The sequence below is a fragment of the Thunnus maccoyii genome, chromosome 11 (genome assembly GCF_910596095.1).
Source record: "Thunnus maccoyii chromosome 11, fThuMac1.1, whole genome shotgun sequence".
NCBI classification, from domain to species: Eukaryota; Metazoa; Chordata; class Actinopteri; order Scombriformes; family Scombridae; genus Thunnus; species Thunnus maccoyii.
In genome coordinates this window covers 26,975,523-26,998,162 of record NC_056543.1, presented here as the reverse complement: position 1 = coordinate 26,998,162, position 22,640 = coordinate 26,975,523, and the positions used below count along the sequence as shown (strand labels likewise).

The 22,640-nt window shown below is 40.1% G+C and overlaps 1 protein-coding gene across 2 annotated transcripts in view; it reads left to right on the top strand.

Moving 5' to 3' along the window:
- The window catches only part of kalrna (kalirin RhoGEF kinase a), a 156,983-nt gene extending 137,069 nt beyond the window's left edge, over positions 1 to 19,914 (top strand). Inside the window, exons 54-68 of one of the 2 annotated variants that reach the window (XM_042425768.1) lie at positions 162 to 333; positions 1,713 to 1,933; positions 3,779 to 4,062; positions 7,670 to 7,832; positions 10,487 to 10,549; positions 10,827 to 10,854; positions 12,191 to 12,353; positions 12,491 to 12,612; positions 12,793 to 12,924; positions 13,085 to 13,246; positions 13,640 to 13,718; positions 13,867 to 13,918; positions 14,430 to 14,578; positions 15,121 to 15,259; positions 15,391 to 19,914. In XM_042425768.1, coding sequence (XP_042281702.1) covers positions 162 to 333; positions 1,713 to 1,933; positions 3,779 to 4,062; positions 7,670 to 7,832; positions 10,487 to 10,549; positions 10,827 to 10,854; positions 12,191 to 12,353; positions 12,491 to 12,612; positions 12,793 to 12,924; positions 13,085 to 13,246; positions 13,640 to 13,718; positions 13,867 to 13,918; positions 14,430 to 14,578; positions 15,121 to 15,259; positions 15,391 to 15,948 — 2,487 coding nt within the window. In that variant the 3' untranslated portion in view covers positions 15,949 to 19,914. The other variant, XM_042425767.1, reaches the window with a different exon arrangement.
- Positions 19,915 to 22,640: the final 2,726 nt, after the last annotated feature.

Here is a 22,640-nt window from a genome sequence, read left to right as displayed (position 1 = left end):
AAGGAAAGGCAAGACAAATATCTCGACCAACCAAAATAGCTTGGAGTATTTATCATCCTTTAATGATCATCAATAATAATTCAAGCATTAACACAATTAAAAAGTACAAAAAATAAAGAAATCTATAAATTGTGATCACACTAAAACTGCCCCCTCCACAGATATCCTACCTTGGTCTGGAGGAGAGTGTGGATAACGATCCCTGTAAGTTTGTCTTGTCGTGTCGTGGCTCGTCGGAGCGTTTCACCCTGCAGGCCGCCAACGTCGACATCAAACAGATCTGGGTCCGACACATTCAGGAAGTCCTGGACGCTCAAAGCAACTTCCTGTCCGGTGAGAAAACACACACGCACCCCATATGGTCCTCTGAAGCGTGACATAATTTCTCATCCCTGAACAAGAGAGTGAAGTTTCCTCTTATCTGAATCTCTGATATTTTACTGGATCATACAGTTGAATTTCATGTTTTTGCTGTTAAAGGTTTTAGCTGTTTTTCTTTTGGAATCACTTACATTGAAAAGGTTGCTGTGCAATAGCCAGCTTCATGGATGTTGATGTTTACCATTCAACATCACCTTTGCTGCATGCAGCTGAGTTGCACATAATCGTGATGTAACTTTGATGGGAAAAAACAAAGGCAGTGTTCACTGTGAGCTATTTTGGCAGGATTTAAGTCTCTGCAAGTACATTTGAATAGAGTATTGAAAAGACAATAGGCAAATACATTTAAATCAACAACATCACTGCATTCAAAACAGATCAGAAGTTACATAATGTACTAAAAACATGCAAAAACATTGTTATCTCTACAGCACAACAAACAGGATCCAAAATACTCATTTTGGTAATTTGGTTTGCAGCCAGGTGATATCAGTCATAAAAACAAAAAAATAACATGGGACAAACACACAATACAGTAAAACACAAACCAGAAAACAGACACAATTTATGTCTTCCTTCCAGGGAAGAATCTCCTCGCAAGCCAGCCTGCTTGAAATATACAACAAGTATGGCAAGAGTTCAACTGGCCTACAGCCACCGAAACAAAGGATGATTTAGTCCTTTTAGTCCTTACAACTGGTACCCTAAAATGACGACCAGATGGAAGTAACTCCAACTCCCTGAACAAAGAATGATCTTGGCAAACCAGAACAGCCTCAGCCTTACTAAGAACATGCTTATTATAGATGTCAGAAAGCTGAACCAGGCACACTCCAGTAATTTTACTGGACAGTTTGACAAGATTACTGAATCTATTTTTGTTGGACAGGCTGAGGTTCCCACACCACACCACGATGCAAAAAGATAAAACAGATGGAATGAAACTGCAATAAAACATCATGGACGGTCATCATGGATCCACAAACATTAAAAGAGTCAATTTTCCTAAGAAAATAAAGACATTGAGCTTTCTTATAAACAAAATCAACATGCGATTCAAAGCACAGTTTGCTATCAATAACTGTCCCGAGATATATGTAATTATATACCAGGCTCCAAGGGGAGGATTTCCTGAAATCTACAATTATGTCCCTAGTTTTGTTAACATTAAGATAAAGGAATGATTGATGACAACATGATACAAAGTCTATACTTAACTCTAGCACCTTGAGCTTGTTCCTGCTCCTGTGAAGCAGGAACAAGGCAAAGGTTGAAATCACTGTATCATCAGCAAATTTGACAATATGCCAATTGTGCATGTGTGAATGTAGCGCTCCAGTCTCCCATTGAGTACCAGAAAGAGAAGGGCGGAGGAGGAGGCAGCAGCTCCTCCCTGACCAGGGACCGCTCGACCTCCGGAAACCGGCCCTCTACATCGTCTCATAGCCGGCCCTCCTCAGCAGTCGGGCTCGGAGACAAGGAGACAGAGAGAGGGAGGAGCCAGATGAAAGTGTCTACCTCCAACGGCGGGTCATCATGCTTCGACTCCAGGGTGAGTTCTTGCAAACTCACAGACACGCTGGCAAAAAGTATTTATGGTTGTTGGATTTACATAGGAATTGGCTTGTTTTTTTGTCATAAATTTCTGTTTTGATTAGTCTGTCAAACGTTGGACAGCTTTGACAGAGTTGCCTTTGACTGATGAGACAGATGAGAGTCTTTCCTTCATTCCAGACCTTTTACTCTCTGGACCTGTTCTGTTTGGCATGCAGTATATTTAAGAAATGTGTTCTTCTTTTGTGTCTTGTCAAGGTTTCATACCATGGTGTGTGAATCTCACTGCTGACAGTTTTTTAAAATAAAACATCTTTAACATCAGCTTCTTAACTGAAAAGAAATATTAGAACATCTCCAGTAGAATGCCATGTTGTAACTCCCCGCATATAATAAACATGATCCCGATAAAGTATTATAAAGACCATTACTCATAGACCTCAGACTGCAGCAGACAGTGAACTAGAGCATGAAGAACACTTCTCCTCTGTTTTGTCTGTTGGGAGTCTGGTACCTGTTCCTAAAAGCCAAGGTTAAAATCTGGGCTACTGCAGGTGGACAGCAGCACACTGTGTTGATTTATATATATATATACATACCAAGCTGTTCTCTGTGTGGCCTACTTTGACGGAGCACCTTTTGCTTTTGCAGCTTTGCTCATGTTGTACTTTACGACCTGCCAAGCTCTACGTCAAAGCACCTTCACCCTCAGCTTAGGAGAAAGGTTCCTGAAAACAAGACTTTGAGTGTTCTAGTTATGAGCTTTTAAAAAATACTCTCATTTAAAAATAGGCCAAAAGACTAAAGTCTTAAAGGCTACACAGTTTGAAAACCTTTTAAACTGCCCACTTTCCATTTTACACCTAGTGGCTCCAAACCCTGAAGATAGTTTTTCTTTTATTTTCTGTGGTTTTGAGAGATGTGCAGCTGAAATTTGCTTTTATCCCAGTACAATGTAGGTACAGTAGAAAATGGTTTCCGGTGACAAATGTTGACAGCAAGGTCTGTGGATTATCCAGAGTAACCATGACACTATCTGGAAAGATATGTTGCTGAGTTTTGAACTTCATTTATCTACATTATATTGCGCAGGAGTTAGGAAACTCAGCTGCAAATCTCAAAACCTCTCTGACGTGTAGTGGCCTGCCATTGGAAATGAATAATGACTTTTTTTCCCTTATTTTGTAGTTAGTAGCAGAAGTTAACACCCACCTGCAGTTTTTTGTTTGGGAAGGTGGTTGTTTTTCCCTAACCAATCTGTACTGACTAACGTATCGGTAGAAGTTGCTGAGCTGTAAATCATAAAAATTGGCATGGGGATCAAAAAAATATGCAGATGGTGGCATTTTTGTGGCAAAATTTTGCTCCACCTACAAAGCTCTGATTGGTTATTTGTTTTTCCAACCAAGGAAACAGCCTTCAAATGAGCACCAGAGTTTCGGTTGTCATTGAAAATGAATGAAATTACAGATTTTCTGTAGTAGCAGAGTCGATCGCCTGGTTAGACTTTGAGTTGTTGCACTCTTTAACTAAACAGATGGCTGACATTCCGCACTATCATTGTTCATCCTCCTCCTCCTCCTCCTCCTCCTCCTCCTCTTCCTCGATCCTCCCTCTGCTCCCTCTCAGGTTGGGGTCAGCCGCAACAGCATCACAGCCAGGAGGACTGTTATCCAACCCACATAAACACACCTTAACCTTGTCCTCATCCTCTTTTCCTCATTCCTTTCCATTTTTCCTTTGGTCTCTTCCTGCTCTCTGTCCTTGTCTTGATTTCCCTCCCCTTTGCGTGTTCTCCTCTGCTCCGCTGCTCCGCCATCCTCTGCTTTCCTCTGCTCCTCAGGACAGCGAAGGCGGCTGTAACGGCGTCTCCTCCACCATGTTGGTCACTCAGGACTACTCGGCGCTCAAAGAGAACGAGATCTGCGTCAGTCAGGGGGAGACCGTCCAAATCCTGGCCACCAATCAGCAGAACATGTACCTTGTTTACCGGTCAGCCAACAGCCAATCGCCTGCTGCTGAAGGCTGGGTGCCGGGACATGTCTTGGGCCCGCCTACAAAGTCCATAAAAGACTCTTCTTCTACTTCCTCCTTCTCAGCGGCGGTGGCCGATGCCAACAACATCAAGTAAGTCCCCCACCCACCCAGCACTTCTTTACCCGCAGACAGACGCACTTCTTGGTCAGGCTCGAAACCAAGCACTTGGATTGGATGAGAGACATTGAGGTGACAAAACTCTGTCAACCCATTTTTGTTCGTTTTTTTTTTTTTTTTTTTTTACAGGTCCCATCCCTAATCTCCCAACTCCTTGTCCCCTCATGTCCGTTCCCCCCTCCTCCTCCTCCTCGTCTCCCTCTTCCCCTTAAAAACGAACTGTTGGACCTCACATGAGACTTTTTTTGTGGTATTTAAACTCCTGACTTACCCTTGTTGCTCCTTGGAGGTAAAAGGTACAGAACTGGTCTCTTACTGTCCATCAAGCTGCTGCAGTGACAGTTTTATTTCTGAGCCATTGTCACTTGACGGCTCTGTGGCAACTACATGAAAATGGATTTCAGGCCCGCGACCGAACTAAAACACACACACACACACACACACACACACAGATCATTTTCCATGTAAACAAGTACTGAGGAGTTATCCTGCAGAGATAGACTGGATATAAAATCTTGTAACTTGTAGCTGACTCTGGAAACCAGAGAGAGAACCGTTCATGTGGAGCTAAAACCGGACTCTTATTTCAGTTCCTAACACCCTGCTTTTTCTTTTTTTTCTTTTCTTTTCTTTTCTTTTTTTTTTAAATTTTTTTTTTTACTGTTTTTGGAAAGAAAAAAAAAACTCAGCTGGGGCATTCAGGTGGACTCAGCCCCATTCTCCGCAGAGGAGAAGATTTATTTTGTTGTCTGTGGCAATCTATACAGATTTGTGTTTATCCCTCTTGTTGTTGTTGTTGTTGTTTTTCTGCCTTGTTAATTATTATTTTATTTTATGGACAAAGTTGGATTTTTTCCTCCTTCATGTTGATTTTGTTTATTATGTCGGCAGTTCACTGTACAAAGTTAATTTTGGTTTTTCAACTGAGGCTCTAGCACATTCCTGTTAAAAAAAAAAATCCCTTTTGCACTATTTAAGATGAGAAAAAATATGAATGAAGTCAGGCTGTGCAATATGTTTCATTTAATGGCAACGGTCATCATTGTACTGTTGGTAGTCTAATAATAATGATTTTAAATGTATTTTAAATATGTAAAATAAACCTTTTGGACTTGAGCATGAGTTAGCAAAGCGACGTAAAGGTGAAGTTGTTTTGTTCTGCGTTAGGATGAAGGTGATTGACAGTTTGTAGTTTTTAATATTTGTAAATAAACTACAACGGTAAACGTAAAACTGAGCAGTCTGCCTACTTCTGTGTGCACTGTCATACTATTAGAATGTCTCTGAGATGGAAGATAGATTAAGGAGTGAACAATGTTGACTTAGAATGGAGAAGATGACACAAACATGAAATAAACAATGAGTTAGTTTATATTTATGAGGTTATATTATATCTACAGATCAGTCTCCTTAATGAGTGAGAGTGAAAAGATAAAGCAGTGTTTCATTACATAAGAGTTTAAGTCTAGAAAACATCAAACAGCACTTGAGGCTCTCTGTCAAACACAAAATTGACAGGTATTAAACACTTTTCTACACCTTTTCCCTGTATGATTCATTTCAGCTTTTTGTACCTGTTGTTTTATTGTAGTGACATTTATTTTGATGTTTGTTTTAAGTTTTTACTAACCTCAACGGTTTGGGACTCCACAGATGTCAGGATTATGAAGTACAATTTAATGAATTAAAGTGGGAAGATGGTTCAATAAAAATGGAAATAACTGTTTTTTGGTTTAAATTTTTGCAAAAGAAAGATACGTCTTTAATGCTGTCTTTCCAAAGTGAGGGAGGTAAAAATGAACATCCTCTCAAAGTGTACTTGAAAGTTTTCCAGGCTTGTCAACTGACCTTACAAAAGTGTTGATGGCAAAGGAAATATATAGTAATAAGAGTAATATATTATTTCATAACTTTCATTAGTAACAATTAATTAACATAAAATTGTTATTAGTCTACAGGAAACACAAGTGTGTAGAACTGCTGGTGTGATTCTTTGAAAATGTAAGATTAACCGTGTTGTCTGTGGTTGTGTTAGAGGAAGGTACAGTATGTTACTGTTTGTCTCATGTTTTTTGTCTCTCTCTCTTCCAGTCAATCTTTATTTCTATCTCAATAAAGTCAGACCAGTGTCGATCTGTCACTCTGTCCTTCCTCTGCTGTATCTTGATGGACCAGATGAGTCTGGCTGCAGCTTCAGGCAACAATGTCAGGACCCGCTACAACATGACACAAGGCGACAGAGACATTTAGATCATACTGACAAACATCATAGAAATGACAGAGGAAACTATGAAGGCCATGCACTGATTACAAGGAGTGACAATGAAAGTGTTTAATGTACACTATACAATGTACAATTCACTCTTAATGGTATGGAAGCCCATTTCTGTCCCCTAAAGAAAAGGAAAAAAAATCTACCACAAAGTTTTGTCTTTCATTACCAAGTATTATCTCATAATTATGAGACGCATATTAACTTATATGAGATAATAATTTCTCATAATGATAAGATAATAAAGTTTCTAATAATTATCGAATGTGAATGTTATTATGTATCACACAATTATAGTAAAGTGCGCTTCCATGCAAACAAGAATGAATGGTATGTTATAGTGTATATCAGGAAATAATGTTTCTCATAATTATCAGATAATATCACATTTTTTAATTAATAACATGAGATAAAAAATAATAAATATTTAAGTTTGGTTTTACACCTGGTGGCTGAAATGGGATCCCATATCTCTATAATATGGCTCACAATAAATGGCTTTCACCACTACTAGCACTTGATAGTTAGCAGAGCTTGGGGATGTTGTATCCCTTTGAGTAGCTTTGATGAATTGACTCTAACAGTACCTTCCTGTGCATTTCTGGTAGCATTTTAGCATGCTATGCTACTTTTTTGGTGAGATAATATCTGTCAGTCTAAGTTTTTTAGAAACTGATTTTATTTTTTAGCATGTCCCCATGCTAATGATAGCATGCTGATGTTTCTGTAAATAGAAATATAATGTTAAAATGATCTTAACAGTTAAAGATTTAAGAATGTAACTGAAAAAGACAGTTTATTAAGGTAACATACTTACTGATCAGCATTCATCAACATTTTGACCAGTCAAACATATATAAGTAATGACAATTTTATTTAGCTGTTATATGGAACAAAGTCATCATTTGGCCCACCAGAATGTTCCCTTCTATCATGGACTCCAAATGTCTGCTGTTACATATGTGTCTATTCCCTTTGTGTATAGATACAATCAAAATGCATCAAGACTGAGAAAGAGTAGAACTGGGACAGAATAGAAATAAATCATACTAAGTATTGAGCTCCAATGTCTATGAATATTTGACACTAAGCCTTGTATCGAGACGGAAACAAAGCTGTACAGCAGTTTACTGTTTGACAAATTAGCAAATAATTTTCCAACCATTAGATGGCGTACGTATGTTAACAGCAGGTCCTGGGAAAGTGGTGCCCTGACAGTCATGTTGCCTCTGCAGCCAGAACAAGCTGGACACCTCTGAGCCTCTCTCTGATTGGATGGTTGATGTTTCTCGTTCCTGTATCGTACAGGAAGTCTATGTCATGGAACACGCTGCGTGCCAGGAAGCGCGCTGAAGCCAAGGAGGTCTCCATGGTGGGGGTCAGAGGTCAGGAAAATGGCCTCCTCCGTAAGCCAAAAGAAAGCACGCCCCCTCCCCCGCTTACCTCCCCTGCCCCCGGGGCGAAGGGCAAAGTGAGTAAAGCAGGCCGACGGCGTACGCTGGTGATGTGTGTGCCGAAACCCCTCACCTGCCTTCCCTCGCCCCACTTAGTTTTTATTTTTTTCCTAACCTGTGTGTGCGCGCATGTGTGTGTGCATACCCATAAATACACACTGTAGTTTCTGTGTGTCAGCAGTGGTTCTCAACCTGCATCAGGCAGGAAGTGAGACATTTTCTAACAGTGCTAGGAATGCTACATTTCTCTCAAGGTTTAGGAAAACAATTAAAAGTTCCTGTGTTTAGATACACGTTCCTTGAGATGGACAAATGTACCCGATCACACCAGACAGACAAAATTCATGTGCATGTCTTTGCAAAGTAAGCGGTCGTGGAAGCTTGGTAACTTAATGATTTCTTGTACAGCAAGTTAGTGAGCTACAATAGCTGGCAAGCTAACTGGTAACATGCTAGCACTAGCCAGCCATAATAACCTGCCAAGCTAGCTGGCTAGTACATTTGCAAGTTCACACAGTTTTTTAACAACACATATATCTAATGTTGACATCTGTGTCAAGGCTGCAGACCATGCCTCTTTTGTGGAGAAGTTCTCTGGCAGATTAGGGATATATGTGCCAACTTCCTCCATTTTGGAGTCTCCCTTCACTCAAGACAGCACTGTCATCTGATGGTTTTCAGTTGGTTGACAGCGTAAATTTTCATATCAATGTTGAACTCAACACAAAGGCAGTGCTCGCATTTTGCATTTACCTCTGCCCTAAATGAACTACTAATTATGGAAACAAAAATGACATTCCAACATGTAAAGATCTTAGACGGTTGAGAACCACTGAAGTTTTTTAAATCTTGTTTTTTTTTACCCCCAAACCCTTGAATGCACTGATTGAAAAATAAACTTTGATTTCTTTTTTGTCTTGTTTGATTTATTTCTCTGTCCCCGTGCATGGATAGAGGTAGAATTTACGTAGTGACTGGCTGATTTTTAATTTTGTTTTGTTTTGACGTTACTCTGTTAACCGGTTTACTGTAGTGGACTAACATGGAAATCAGCACGAAAGTGTTTGGTATGCAAAATGTCACCAAATAACACAGAGTGGAAAGATGTGTATCCTAAAAATAAAGACAATGCCTCTGTTATCTTTGCAGCAAAGGTCAAAGCTCTCTGCATGCACTGAAAACACATTTAGGTTACAGGAAATTTGGACTTGTTTCAATACCAATAGGCCTTTGTCAAGTGAGACATTTTGACACGCCACAGTAGGAAAAACTCAGGTGTAAATAATAAAATGAAAAATAGTTAAATTTAGCAGCTTCAGTTTCAGGGTTCCTGGTGTTGTGCATGCTGGCTCACTGTTACACTGTCATGGTTCACTGGGACACTTGATGTTGTTAGTAACATCTGTGCTCTTCCTACTATGACAAGTTAAAATGTCTGCTGTGAAAAAGGCCTGAAAGTCAAAAGGGTCACAAGAGCTGAAACAACTTGATGAACTTCATCTGCAGACTTGAAAAGAAGGATCTCTGCTGCAGACAGGGCTTTTATTTCTAAGCTCACCAAGAAGAATAGATAAACCACTTTTGACTTCCCACCATAAACAAATACAGCATACATTGCATCCAAATGCATCTTGTGAATGGGTTGTATTGAGTTAAACAGTAATTATTTCTGAATAGCAACTATCCTGCCTCAAAGGGATTGTCCACACTTTGTCTACAATTGTCAACATCAGTCATAAGTCTGTTGACAATCAAAAACCACACATCCTTTTAAGCCGAGACATCTTTGTTATGGAAGATTAACTTTTGAAATTTTGACGATTAAAATTGGCTTTTCAGAACTCTTGTGGAAAAGCTTGACTGACTTTTTTTAAATAAATATTTTTGGGATTTTCTCCATCACTTAAATGAAGTCAAAACATTCTTGGAGCCAGCTTTTAGTAGCCAAGACAGGAATTGCAGCTGGAAGCTCCTTCATTGACTTCACCACTCAGGAGTGGTTGGCTGCTGCTTAATGAGTGTGAAATAGGTCATTTAACCTACAATAAGAGGGAACAATAGATAGAGGGGACAAGGAAGCAGCAATGTAAAGCTGAATAGTAAAAAAAAAAACTAACCACAACTGAGTGCTATAAAGGATAAGGCTGGTGTTATTTTATTTTTTTCTTACTCTCCACAAATCTTATGAAAAGACCAAAACCCAGACAGCTCTCAGGTGAGTATGAGTCCCACAAACAGGATTCTCTGTGGACAAGACAAGTTCTTCAGTGCTGTTCCACATAAATACCTGAAGGTTCTTCCAGACACCTGCTGTTAATGAACATACACATCTCTAATATTCTCCTCAACCCCCTCACCTCTTCTTCATTTCTCTCTTCATCTCCACATCTCCCGTTTCCTCTGCTCTCTCCCCTCTATGCCTTCCTCTTTTTGAGCCTCATCCACCACCTACTCTTCCCCCCTCCATCTTCCTTATTTCGTCCTCCACATTTTTTCTCCTTTTTTCTCTTACTTTCTTGCTTTCCTTTCTTTTACAATCCTCCCACTCACTCCACTCATTTCTCAATCTATCATTTCTCTTCTCCACCGCCTGAACCCCACCTCCCTTTTCCACATCACACCTCCATCTTTTTTCTCTTCCTCCTTGTCTTCCTCCGCCATTCTCCGCCAGGAGGTTCACACTTCAGATGAGTCAGACTGTGATGATGACCTCGACCCAAAGACAGGCATGGAGGTACAAATGCACATACATACATGCACAAGACTTGTGATTTGACTGTGGAGACATGTTGCTGGGAGTTGATGTGTCAAAAAGCAGATGATTTTCATTAATCTATGTTAAGATGAAATGACACTGGAGTGTCAGTGGCAAATTGCAGAAAATAAAAATAATGAGAACAGAAAAGAGGATGCTGAACAATACTGAATGAATATCTGAATATAGTGTTTCTTCCAGTGACTTTTACTATTATCAACTGAAACCTTAACCTTTGACCTCGTCTGTGTTCCAGCTTCTCAACCCAAACTTCATCCAGGAAGGTAAGAGACACACACACAACCAAATGATTTCTACAACTACAACTCTCTAAACTATGTGGTTGAGGTTGGGCTCATTTACTGCAGTTTTCTATGGTCACAGTAACACCAACTATATTAAATGTCACCTGCCTGTATGGATTGAGGACTGAATAAAGGGACAAACATTATTGAACTGTGTTGGACTCTGAGGCCACAAAGCAGTTGTCAGTTTACAACATTTATAATGACTGAATCCATAGGTTGCTCCACTGGGTTCCTTAAATCTTTAATACCAGGGTCATTTTTGGCATTTCTGCAAGACAATGTTCAACAACAACATGTTTGAATGTTTACCGCTAATGTCTTTTATTTTTATTTCTTATACCTATAATATCTACTTTTGGACACTACTAAATGACACTTGTCCAAAGACAGCCATAGATATACATTCTTGCTACATTATGACTTGTGAGGACTGACACACAAGAATCACAGCCACTTGCCCTTTGAGGACAAATAAAAGTGATTAATTGATTTACAATTAGACTAGTCTGATTCTGGAAGCTGGCATTGGCCCAAATGTGACTATCAGAGATGATTCTTAGCCATAGTCCACAACCCCAACCCATCTAGCTGAATCCGGCAACAATGGACCAGAGAAGGCTCACATTTGATCCCTCTGGTACCAGAACACAGCTGGGTTTGCCAACACTATGCTGGAATCTGGTCTGAGTTGGCTGGGAATGAATGACATCCTGTTCACAAACCAGACACTTTGTGTTCACCAGCCCCGGGCATAGTCACATGGCTCAATAAAAGTATTTTATTTGACATGTGTTTAGACATGAAAGTACTCTGTTTTGAATAGTAATTTGTTTCGACAACAGAGTTTTTTACATTTACATCTCCTTCATGAGAAATCAGAGAAATTCAGAGTCTATGAATATACAAAAGTTTAACTGCTTGACACAAGATGTCTCCTTGTTCACTGTAAAGTCCATCCACAGTGTATGTGCACTGGAGCCTTCAGGTTTTCACATCAATACTATCAGCTCCAAACTAGTTGTGATGTCACAAATCACACTCAAAGACACAGGTCTTAAACTCAGATTTAAGGACAAGGCAGAGAAACTTTCCCCCTTCAGCTGATGAACGTGAAAACAAACTCTGCACATCCATCATTTTCTGCACAGTGAAGCTCAAACGTTCAAGTGAAGTAACAATAAGCAGAACACATTATTGAGTAGAGGGGGGCTTTAATAAATTAAGGGACATATAGCAGATTTTTGAAATAATAAGTTCAAATTGGAATAAGAGCTGAGGAGACAGTAGTTTATGATGTGTTTCCTGTGTGCAGTGGCTCCAGAGTTCCTGGTCCCTCTGTCAGACGTGGTGTGTGCATTCGGGGAGACGGTGGTTCTCTGCTGTAAAGTCTGTGGTCGACCTAAACCCTCCGTCACTCTTAAGGGCCCCGACCAGAGCCCAGTGACCAGCAACAGCCGCTTCACCATAGATATCAGGTAACATCTGTGTACTCTTTTGTTCTTTATACTGCCTGTAGTCCAGTTTTCCCAAAACTACACTGGATTGAATTTTAATTTGTTTTCCTTTTCTACACCTCCTCCTCTGTGTTCTTCCTCTTCCTCCTCTTCTCCAGGGATACGGGTGACATCTTGTTGAAGATCTGTAACCTGATGCCGCAGGATACCGGTATCTATACCTGTGTTGCCGTTAATGACCATGGCTCTGCCTCCTCCTCTGCCTCCATTAAAGTGCAAGGTAACGCACCTGGATTAAAGGAGCATTTCACTAAACTATTAACTAGGTTTAATGATGCATTTTAGTTTTTAAAACGAGTAATTATATAAAGAGTTTCAATATTTGTCATGAAACACCCTCTGTAACAGTTGCTTCGATCCTCGTTCAGGCTTTTTCTGACTGTGTGCATGCTCTTTGCAGGCATCCCAGCAGCCCCTGGGAGACCGGTGGCCCAGGAAGCAAGCAGCACGGCGGTGATGGTCCACTGGCCACCTCCAGCTTCCTCTGCTCACTGTGCTGTTAGCAGCTACGCTGTGGAGTACAGACAGGAAGGTGTGTGTGTGTGTGTGTGTGTGTGTGTGTGTGTGAGGTGGAGGGGGCGTTTGATTTGTTAAATGAACAATTAGCTGGTGCTGTTTATTTTTGCAACACATGCTTGGACTCAGACTAAAGCTTTTCTCTTTTTCATCTCCCTCCACATCTCCATCCCCAGACTCGTTGCTATGGCAGCAGGTGGCCAGCAGCAGGGAGGAGTGTGTTCAGATCGACACTCTGATTCCCGGTGGTCACTATCAGTTCAGAGTTCGAGCCTCCAACCGCTGGGGGGTCGGCCCGCCATCCGAGCCCTCCAATATGGTCACATTGCCTAGCAGCAGTAAGCCTGCACACACACACGCATTTGTGTTTCCATCACTTCAGAGGACATTACATTGACTAACAGTCATTTCTTGGAGACTTAAACCTAATCCTGACCTTACCTTAACTTTAAACCAAGTCTTCACCCTTAAATAAATAATTTACATTATGGGGACTTGCTTTTTTGTCCCAAAAAGGGAGGCAAGTCCCCACATGTAATTGTGTTAACAGTTTTATGTCCCCACAACATGAGGAATAACTGGCAGACACACACGACTAGTTGGTGAACATAGTGCAGCATTTTGCCGCTGAAGGTGGCCATAAACATGACTCCAAATGTTTGATAATGTTGAGAAAGCTCATGGAATGTTGAAAATGGAAAGGGTCCAATCTTCTTCTGTCTCTCTGTCAGACTCTGGATATGATGGAACAGGAATCCACTGGAAAGAAAACTTTGATTCGACCTTCTCAGAGATCTGTGAGATTGGAAGGTAAAACATCACCTCCCGAATCACTGACTTTCAAAATAATGTCTTTCACAAGCCAGACTTTATTTTTTGCACAGATTTTGATCAGTGTGTAAGACGTGTGGGCTCTGGATTTTAATTCAGCTTCTCTATTGCTTCCTCTTTTCACCAGGGGGCGATTTTCAGTGGTGAGAAAATGCCTCAATAAGTCCACAAAGAAAGAGGTAAGATGTTACAGTTTGACTCATATTGACTAAACTGATGATGTTTTTTTCTGTTGTATCTTTTCACTGTTCAGGTTGCAGGTGAGTGTCATTGTCTTTAGAGCTGTTTCTTTGTTTTCTCTTTTAGAGATTAAAGGTTGCAATTAAGTTACTATTTTAAGTTAAGATTAAAAGTGTTTTTATGTACATTAATTTGACATTTTGAGCTTTTTTTTAAGTATGAAGTAGATTTTTATTTTCTGTATGTTAATTCAGAGTTAATTTTATTTTTTTATCAAATTAGTGTACAGTTAAGGTCACATTTAAGTTAATTAAATTTAATGTAAATTTAGTGAAATGTGAAATTTACCATTTACCATGCATTGTAACATTATTTATTTGAAATTGGCATTATAAAGTTATGGTAGCATATCTTTATTTTTTGTTTTGAAGTTAGTTTTGCATATTTCATTTGACAGTGGATTTTATTGCCTTATAGTTTGATGTTAACATGTCGCTTTTTTCTGTTTAGGTTGCGGTAAAATTTGTGAGTAAGAAGATGCAGAAGAAGGAGCAGGTGGCTCATGAGGCAGATATCCTCCAACATGTGCAGAATCACCAGCTGGTGGCGCTGCTGGACACGTATGAATCTCCCACATCTCTGATGCTGGTCCTGGAGCTGTAAGTCTGACTCACTGCTACACAGTAAACTTGTCTTTAGTGCCCTGATCAATACTTCAAAACACTCTTGTGCTTGTCAAGATTCTCCAGCTAGCTAATTTAGCAATGGCAGGGCTATTTCTGACATTTGGCAAAGTTTATGTGCCAAAATATTATTTTCACTTCAGTGTTTTAAAAAAGTGTCCATGCTGAAATTCCAAAAGAGCAGAAAAACATTTTGTTCTGAGTATGTACTGTTTCAGCAGATCTGCTTTCTACCCTGTTGTTGTATTGTTTATTGTTTACAAGCATGACACAATGTGTCTGAAGTATGCAGTTAAAATTCTCAACATTGGATCACATGCCAATGAGCTACATGCAATCATATAACAATCACATGTCAGGATTATAAAGACACTTTCCTTCCAGCTGATTCATAAATGGCAACAAAGCAGCAAAGTAACATAACACCAGTTTTTACGAGTTACAGACAGCTGAGATATAATAACGCAGATGCCTAGGTAGGAAGGTGACTATATCTAAACTTCATTTTTTCGTGTCAGGCTGGAGGACGGTCGTTTACTTGACTACCTGGTCGCCCACGATGAGCTGATGGAGGAGAAAATAGCGTTCTTCATCAGAGAAACATTAGAGGCTCTGCAGCACCTGCATACCTGCAGAGTAGCACACCTGGACCTAAAGGTGAGAACAGATGGTCTGTGGTGTGTAAATAAAAAATGTTATTTATTGTTTATACACATTTGTCCTTTTTTACATTAGTAACAGAGAATTATTGGCCTCCATCTGTCTCTGAATGTCTCTTTCTCGACCAGCCTGAGAACATCATGGTGGACCTCCACTCTCCAACCCCGTGCATTAAGCTCATCGACCTTGGTGATGCCGTCCAGCTGTCCGCACACCGCCGCTACGTCCACCTGTTGCTTGGAAACCCAGAGTTTGCTGCTCCTGAGCTCATCCGTGGCACGCCAGTCTCTGTCGCGACAGACATGTGGAGTGTCGGCGTGCTTGCTTATGTCATGCTCAGTGGCGTTTCCCCGTTTCTGGATGAATCACCAGAGGAAACCTGCGTCAACATCTGCCGCCTGGACTTCTGTTTCCCGGATGAATACTTCCGCGACGTGAGCCAGGCAGCGAGGGATTTTGTGTCTTCGGTGCTCCAGCAGGATCCCAGGAAGAGGCCAAGTGCTACGTCCTGTCTGCAGCACCCATGGGTGGGTCGCGGGGGCGCTCATGGCGGGGAGTACTCCAAGACGCCTCTGGACACGACTCGGTTGGCCACGTTCATTGACCGAAGAAGACAGCTGCACGATGTTCGGCCTATCACCAATATCAAGGGGCTGGTGAGCAGCAGTATGGGAAACACACTGTGACGGAGAGGAACACTGAGTGTTTGAGCACTCAACAACAATCCAACTGTGACCACATGGCACCCACTATAACATTATGTATTTTAAGCATTTCATTATCTTATTTATTAATGTGTGAGTGGGACAAAGGATTCAGCGCCTGAATCCTGGCTGCGGTGAGAGATTGAACCACTCGGCCTTTCTGTCACCTCTAGTCCAAACCCATAAGCAGAAATATCTGAAATTCATAGCTGTACAATATTTAATTGTCGACTAACATTTCATCTGGTCTTTGTTCCCGTAAATTGCCTAGTAAATTGCCTAAAGGAGAACCCAAAGAAATGAGCTCCAAGTAAAAAAAAAAAAAAAAGATCATGTAGAAAACACACTGTGAGCAGGCCTGATTGCGACACATCTGTGTATATTTGTAATGTTTATTTTTACAGTGACAGATGATATATTGGAGGTGACTGCCTGTTATGTTAATCCCAGCATTGATCTTATTTTAGCTAGTCTCTTGTGCTGAAGGCTGTTTCATGTTCACCTGAGGACACTTGAGCAGTTCTTGGATTGGCCTTTAGGTGGCCTCAGTAGCCAACTGGCCAGCAGAATAAATCCCCAACAGATAGCTACCTATGCTCAGCCAGTGGGTTTGGCTAACATAACTCAACATATTCAAAGGTGCTCAGTTATCCAGAAACAGAATAACACAAAATTGGTTTTGTTTTGCCAAACAGTGACATTTTGCCTGACCAGTGAGAGATATCATAGGGTGGGTCAGTAGCAAAAATGGTAATACACTGTGAAAAATGTACTAATAATGTGTGCAGTCATCTGATTTCATCTGAATTAATATTGTGAGGAGCTCTAGTGGAGTGTGATCAGTGTCAGATGGATATTTAGAGAAAGTGCACCTTCTTAAGCTTAGTTTAGTTAATGTTCTCATCCTGGGGTGCTTAATGAGATATGTCTTCAACCTGGGACTGTCACTGTGTGCTACTAGACTGCCTGCCACTCACTGTACTGTAGCTTCAGTGACACAGGAGGCCTTTCATTAGGAATAGTAATGTAGAGGAACAGTGTGATAGAGGATTTAAATAGAGCCACCAAGAATGTTCTATATAACATCATTCATGAAAAAGTTGTAATGTCACTTGATAACAAGGATATTCTGCTTATCATGATGTTGACCATGCAGTAATTTGTTGAGGAGGGGAAGCAAAACAAATCCTAACTGATATACTATCATTTCTCCATGTGTGTCCAAATTAACTGAACTAGAAATGATTGTTTATGGAGCGTAACAGGCCGCTTATGTCACCACAGAGGATAAATGGGTTATTTCACATAATGTCAATAAGTTTTCAAACACCACCAACATAGAAAGTTTCCACCTTTGACTTTAAACCATCAGTGAAGAACACATAGTGGACCAGATGCAGCAGCACTGAACCTTGTTTTTAATTTATTGAATGTTAATTTATTTTAGGACTTAGGCTGAGAATGAATGATGAGCTAGGAGGAGCTACATGGCGTTGACTTAAATGACTAACCCAAAATGAACTAAACTGTTTTCACAGAAGCTGAACTAGACAGTAACAGTTCAGAATCTCAGTTTCTGAACTGTTACTGTCTGAATAGTGTTGTGGTGAACTCCTGGTAGCTCATGAAGATGGACAGACGTGAGCAGCACAGTGTTTACATCTCTCGACTGATCTGAACTGAACTGTGTTGGACTGAACTGTCATGAACAGTTAGCTGGACAGGTGGAGCCGGTGGCATCACTACTGTGAGGGTGAAAAAGTCACAGAGTAACCTTCTGGAGCAAACAAAGGACTGCTGGACCTTATGCAGGATTCGTCAACACAGAAAAGGCACCATGGAGACTGAAATCCTTTCTGAAGGACACAACTTATCGTTTGTTTGTATCAATGTTTACAAATACTTTGTCCAAAAAATATTGCTTAGCTAGTTTACAAAAAAAAAGTAGAATAATCAGGGAAAACCTGCATGTAAAATCACCAGGGATGGTTTAGAAATCAGGTTAGAAATCTGTCTGTTTCTAGAACAAAAACCTGTGACATTTGGTGTTAAGGTAGGAAATGAACTCCACACTGAAATGTTTCCGTTAGTGCATTTGTCTACCAGCCCCTGTGGCAAGTAACCAGCCGTAGTGTTTGGCTTGCATTCATTTGGCGTGTAAAATAGCTCATGTGGCTGCTTAGTTGGTCTTGGGTTTAGCGGCTGGCAGACAGAGGAGTCAGTTTCCTGCCCAGCTTAGTGTTTCTATTGATGAATGTAATTTCTTGTCGAATGTGTTCTGCCGTCACAAGTGCTGTCCTCTGCTTTTCACCAAATGCTTTCGCTTTCACGACGCTCCCTCTGGCCATTTTGCATCCCTTCCAGTAAGCATTTAGTGTTAATGGTAAGCATTTACTTCCATGCAGCCTGGGATGCAGAATGGAGCAAATGTAAGCACCCCTACTGTCGACGCAACATCAAGTCAAGTCAAGTCAAGTCAAGTCAATTTTATTTGTATTGCCCAATATCACAAATCACAAATTTGCCTCAGGGGGCTTTACAGTCTGTACAGCAATACAACATCCCCTGTCCTTAGACCCTCGATTTGAATAAACGTTCACCTTTGCTGTCAAGTAAAACATCCATGCAAAACTACAAGTGTAATAGAATTTTTGGTGCAACTGTAATGACGTCAGGTACCACTGAGTGCTACTTTTATCCTCTCATCAGGGACTTTGGATTAATGCTAACCACAGAGAAATTTGGTCAAGACATATGGGACATAATGTGTCTGCCTCATCTTCTAAACTAACAAAGCTGGCTGTGATTAGACTAAACTACAGCTGTCTAAAGACATTTGAGATGTTTGAAATTTCAAACTCCTAAAGGGAAAATATCATTCACCCTTCAGTTTGTAGTTTTAGGTAAGAAACAGGAAACTGAGGCTTCCTAAATACAGTTATCCAATGAACTTAGCAGCATACTCTGTACATATATCACACGGCTTTGCTTTTAACATGGTTTTGATCCTTGTAATACAAAGAGCAGCTTTGCGCTAAACTGTTAAAAATAAATATGAATAGCACTTCAACCTACGGACATTATGTATCATCAAACTAGATGTTGCTAAAAGTTGTTGACAACACTGGTGCTAAAAACAATCAGGCTGTTAGTTAAAATATGATCTATAAATGATTCATTCATTGTCATAATGAAAATGAGCATTTGTTGCAGCACAACATACTGTCAGTATTTGTATTTCATCTTGGCCTTTCTATGGATGCCCAAAATGTTCAATATTAGAGGGGACACACCATGCACATTTCTAGTTCCATAACTCTGGTCTGGGGCTCTACTGGAATATCTGCATAATTTACAGGTCAAAAAAAGTCCTTATTTATCTTATATTGGCCCTTCATGCAGCCCCCAAGTTCAGCTTCTCTCTGAAATAGGGTGTTTTAGCTCCTGTCTCTTTAGGCCCCCCTCCTGATGAGCCCACTCTGTTCTGAATATTGTCTGTCTGTTGGCCATCCCGGAAGCTGCTCCTCGGTAGAGTTCCAGCAGTTCCAGAGGCTTTGTAAAATAGTAGGATTTCACTTCACAAGTTGTGGAACTACATCATAACATTATAAAAATGACAAAAGCCATGATATATCCCCTTCAATTGAATAAATCAGATATTATGAAATAAATAATCATATAAATAAATACAGACAAATTATGTAATTTAACCATGAATTTGTGAAATCAGCACAAAAACTCAGCTCAGTATTATGAAATGCTGCTTTGGTCTAAATGAGCAGACAGCCAATCATGGAGCTGTCTCTGTTTGACTTGATTTACAGATAAAGTTTGTTAGAAATTAAAAGTGGCATTGTGAAAAAGTCAGGTGTGAACAAACCCTGCTGAAATCAAATAAAAAATGAAATCACAATTCATAATATTGAGCTGCATTTTAAAAAAAATGTATTGGATTATTTCACATTTGAACGGTTATATTACATATTTTGTCTGTATTTATTCATATGATTAATTATTACATTATTCCTTATTAATTAATTTAATATTAAACACTTTTGGCCTCCATAAATTGCACTGAAATGCATTTATCAGCTGGGAAATTCCAAGCTGTGTCTTTTGAAGGGCAGCCCAGTGACCTAAAATTGGCCAGTTACTACGGCGACCATGATCATGCAGAACTGTGGAGCCAACATGGCTGCCACAGAAAAACTACAACTACTAAACTAAAAATAAAAATAAATGCTTGCAATAAAATTTTTATGATGATTATGATGATAACAACAATAAAGAGGAATGTAAGGAAGCTCGTCAACTGTCACTAACATTTCAAGTAAGATTTCACAGCTTTGGTCCCCATATGGCATGAGTACTTTATCTCTTAAGGAGCCTGAGTCCTTCATTTAAGCTTAGTTTACATTTTAACTGAAATAGTTGAGTCTGTGCTCTGCGTTATAGTATTTCAGCCTAGCACTCAGGGTCTTCATGAGGTGTAAGGTATAACCCAGCCTTAAAAACACAATCTTCTGCAATTCACCAGAATATTTAATGTATTCATTGAGGTCTGTCTTTCTGTGTCATTAAAGCTGTTAATAGTTTCCTGTTACACTGGAGTGCAACTTCTGGATTGAGATTTTTTTTTAATACTTTTTTTTATTTGATGATCGTTGTCCAAATGTTTCCCTCGGTGCCCCTCATAGCCCGTAAACTGACAATGGAAACATTAAATGATGATAATACCATAGTAGTGTATGTAAAGTACCAGTTCTCTCTAAAGCCAGTACAGCTTCACCTGCCAGTTTGCTCCAGTTGCTCCTCAACCCTGGTTTGACCTGCACAGAGGCTGAGCCTCGGTTTTAACTCTCCAAGGAAGAGAGATGTTTTGGTCGTCTAAATTGCACGAAATCTCATTTGTGACGAGGAACGCTCCAATCAATCAGGTACTGAAAGTGAGGCAAATGAACAAACAGGACTCAGATTATATCCTCATGTCCAGTCCAATCAACCAGTGATCCAATTGGCCCTAGAAAACCTACAGCATCCTAATTTTTAACTCTTTGCCATCAGATATTTGGATTACAATTAGATTGGCCAACATTTCTCCTATTCAGATGTATACCTGTAACCTACACTTAATGTTAATATTGACTCTACTTCTCTTTTAGGAAGTTCTACAGGTAACTTTAGTGATGTCAGTAAGACATTCACTCACTCTTTGTCTTGAGGTGTAAGGCTAAAGAGATAATCAGATGTTAAAATGTCTTAAGTCCCAAGTCTAGTCTAGAGAAAGATCATTAAAATGCCTCTCAGTCACTTTCTAGACATTTTCTAACGATGTCAGGCTGAACTAAGGACCCACTCTCAGCTGCTTTTTGAGCATGTAGATAATATCCAAATACTCTAGGTTTTATTACTGCGAAAATGCAAATGTAAAAACCCACCCAAGATACATTGACAACTGCAGGTTGTCATTCATAAATGCATACAACTCTTAAAGCCACAAGGTTGTTCATGTTGCCGTACATAATCAATCACAGAGTTGTCAGTGACGAAGACATGTGCAGCATTGAAACTGCCAGCCTGATCTTACCAAATGGCGTATGAACAACACGACAATTTCTTGTCATTTTGCGTGTTATTACTACGCATTTTAAGCTTTTCGCGTGTCATTTCACAGCGTTACATTTGAGTCACCTTGGAAGTGACGATTTCAGATGACGTCAATATAATGTCACTTTGTTTTACCTTATGAAGTGATTTTGGCTTATTTGGAGGAGGTGGGTTGGGTGGATGTGATTGGCAAAAAGCTGCACAAGCAGCAGCAGGAGAGCATTGTTCGAGACCACTAACCGGATGTTTTTTGTGTTATGTCGGCACATTCTTAGCAGACATTTTTACCATCATGTCAGGCATTTTACTGCTGTTAAAGCGGGCATTTTTACTGTCACCCACGTTGTGACATTTTTACCACATTTTAGTATTTTGACCCAAACCATGATCTTTCCCTAACCCTAACCAAGTGGTTTTTGTGCCTAAACTCAACCAATGGCGTTAAGCTTAAAATGCATAGACATGACACGCAGATTGGTGTGTCATCTGCATGCAAAATTGGACTTTGGCGTATGCACTGCACGTTATTTGAAAGTGTGAAGTCGTGTTATTTGTACACAGATTGAAGAGACTGGGTTGAAATTGCAGAAACTTCTCTTCTTCTCTTCATCCGACTGTGCCAGTGTCAGTTCTGTCCCAATCCCACAATGCATCTGTCATGGCTTAATGAGCCACATAGCGCCGTGGTGGCTTCACCCAGTTGAATGCTCGTCCGTGCTGTATCCTGATGGTGTTCATGCTGAGCTTCGTCCATAGAGAAACATTATGCTGATGGCTTCCTGTTGCTGTGTGAAGCAGCACACTTGTGTATAGGCTGCCTCTTCTTAATCCATAAAACCTGCTGGTTTGTTACTCTTTACTAATAAAGAACCTGCTTGTTTATATTTCTCCCTCTTTCTGTCTTCTCTCTGAAATCACTGTGTGAAGGATTTTAAGCACAATACTTCTACAGTATGTTACCACCCACATGTTTTAGACACATCTGAGATTATTTGGCTGAATGTCATAAGACTGCGGCTCACTGATAAGAGATAACACTGGGTGAAAGCAGGGTTACGATTCCGTAT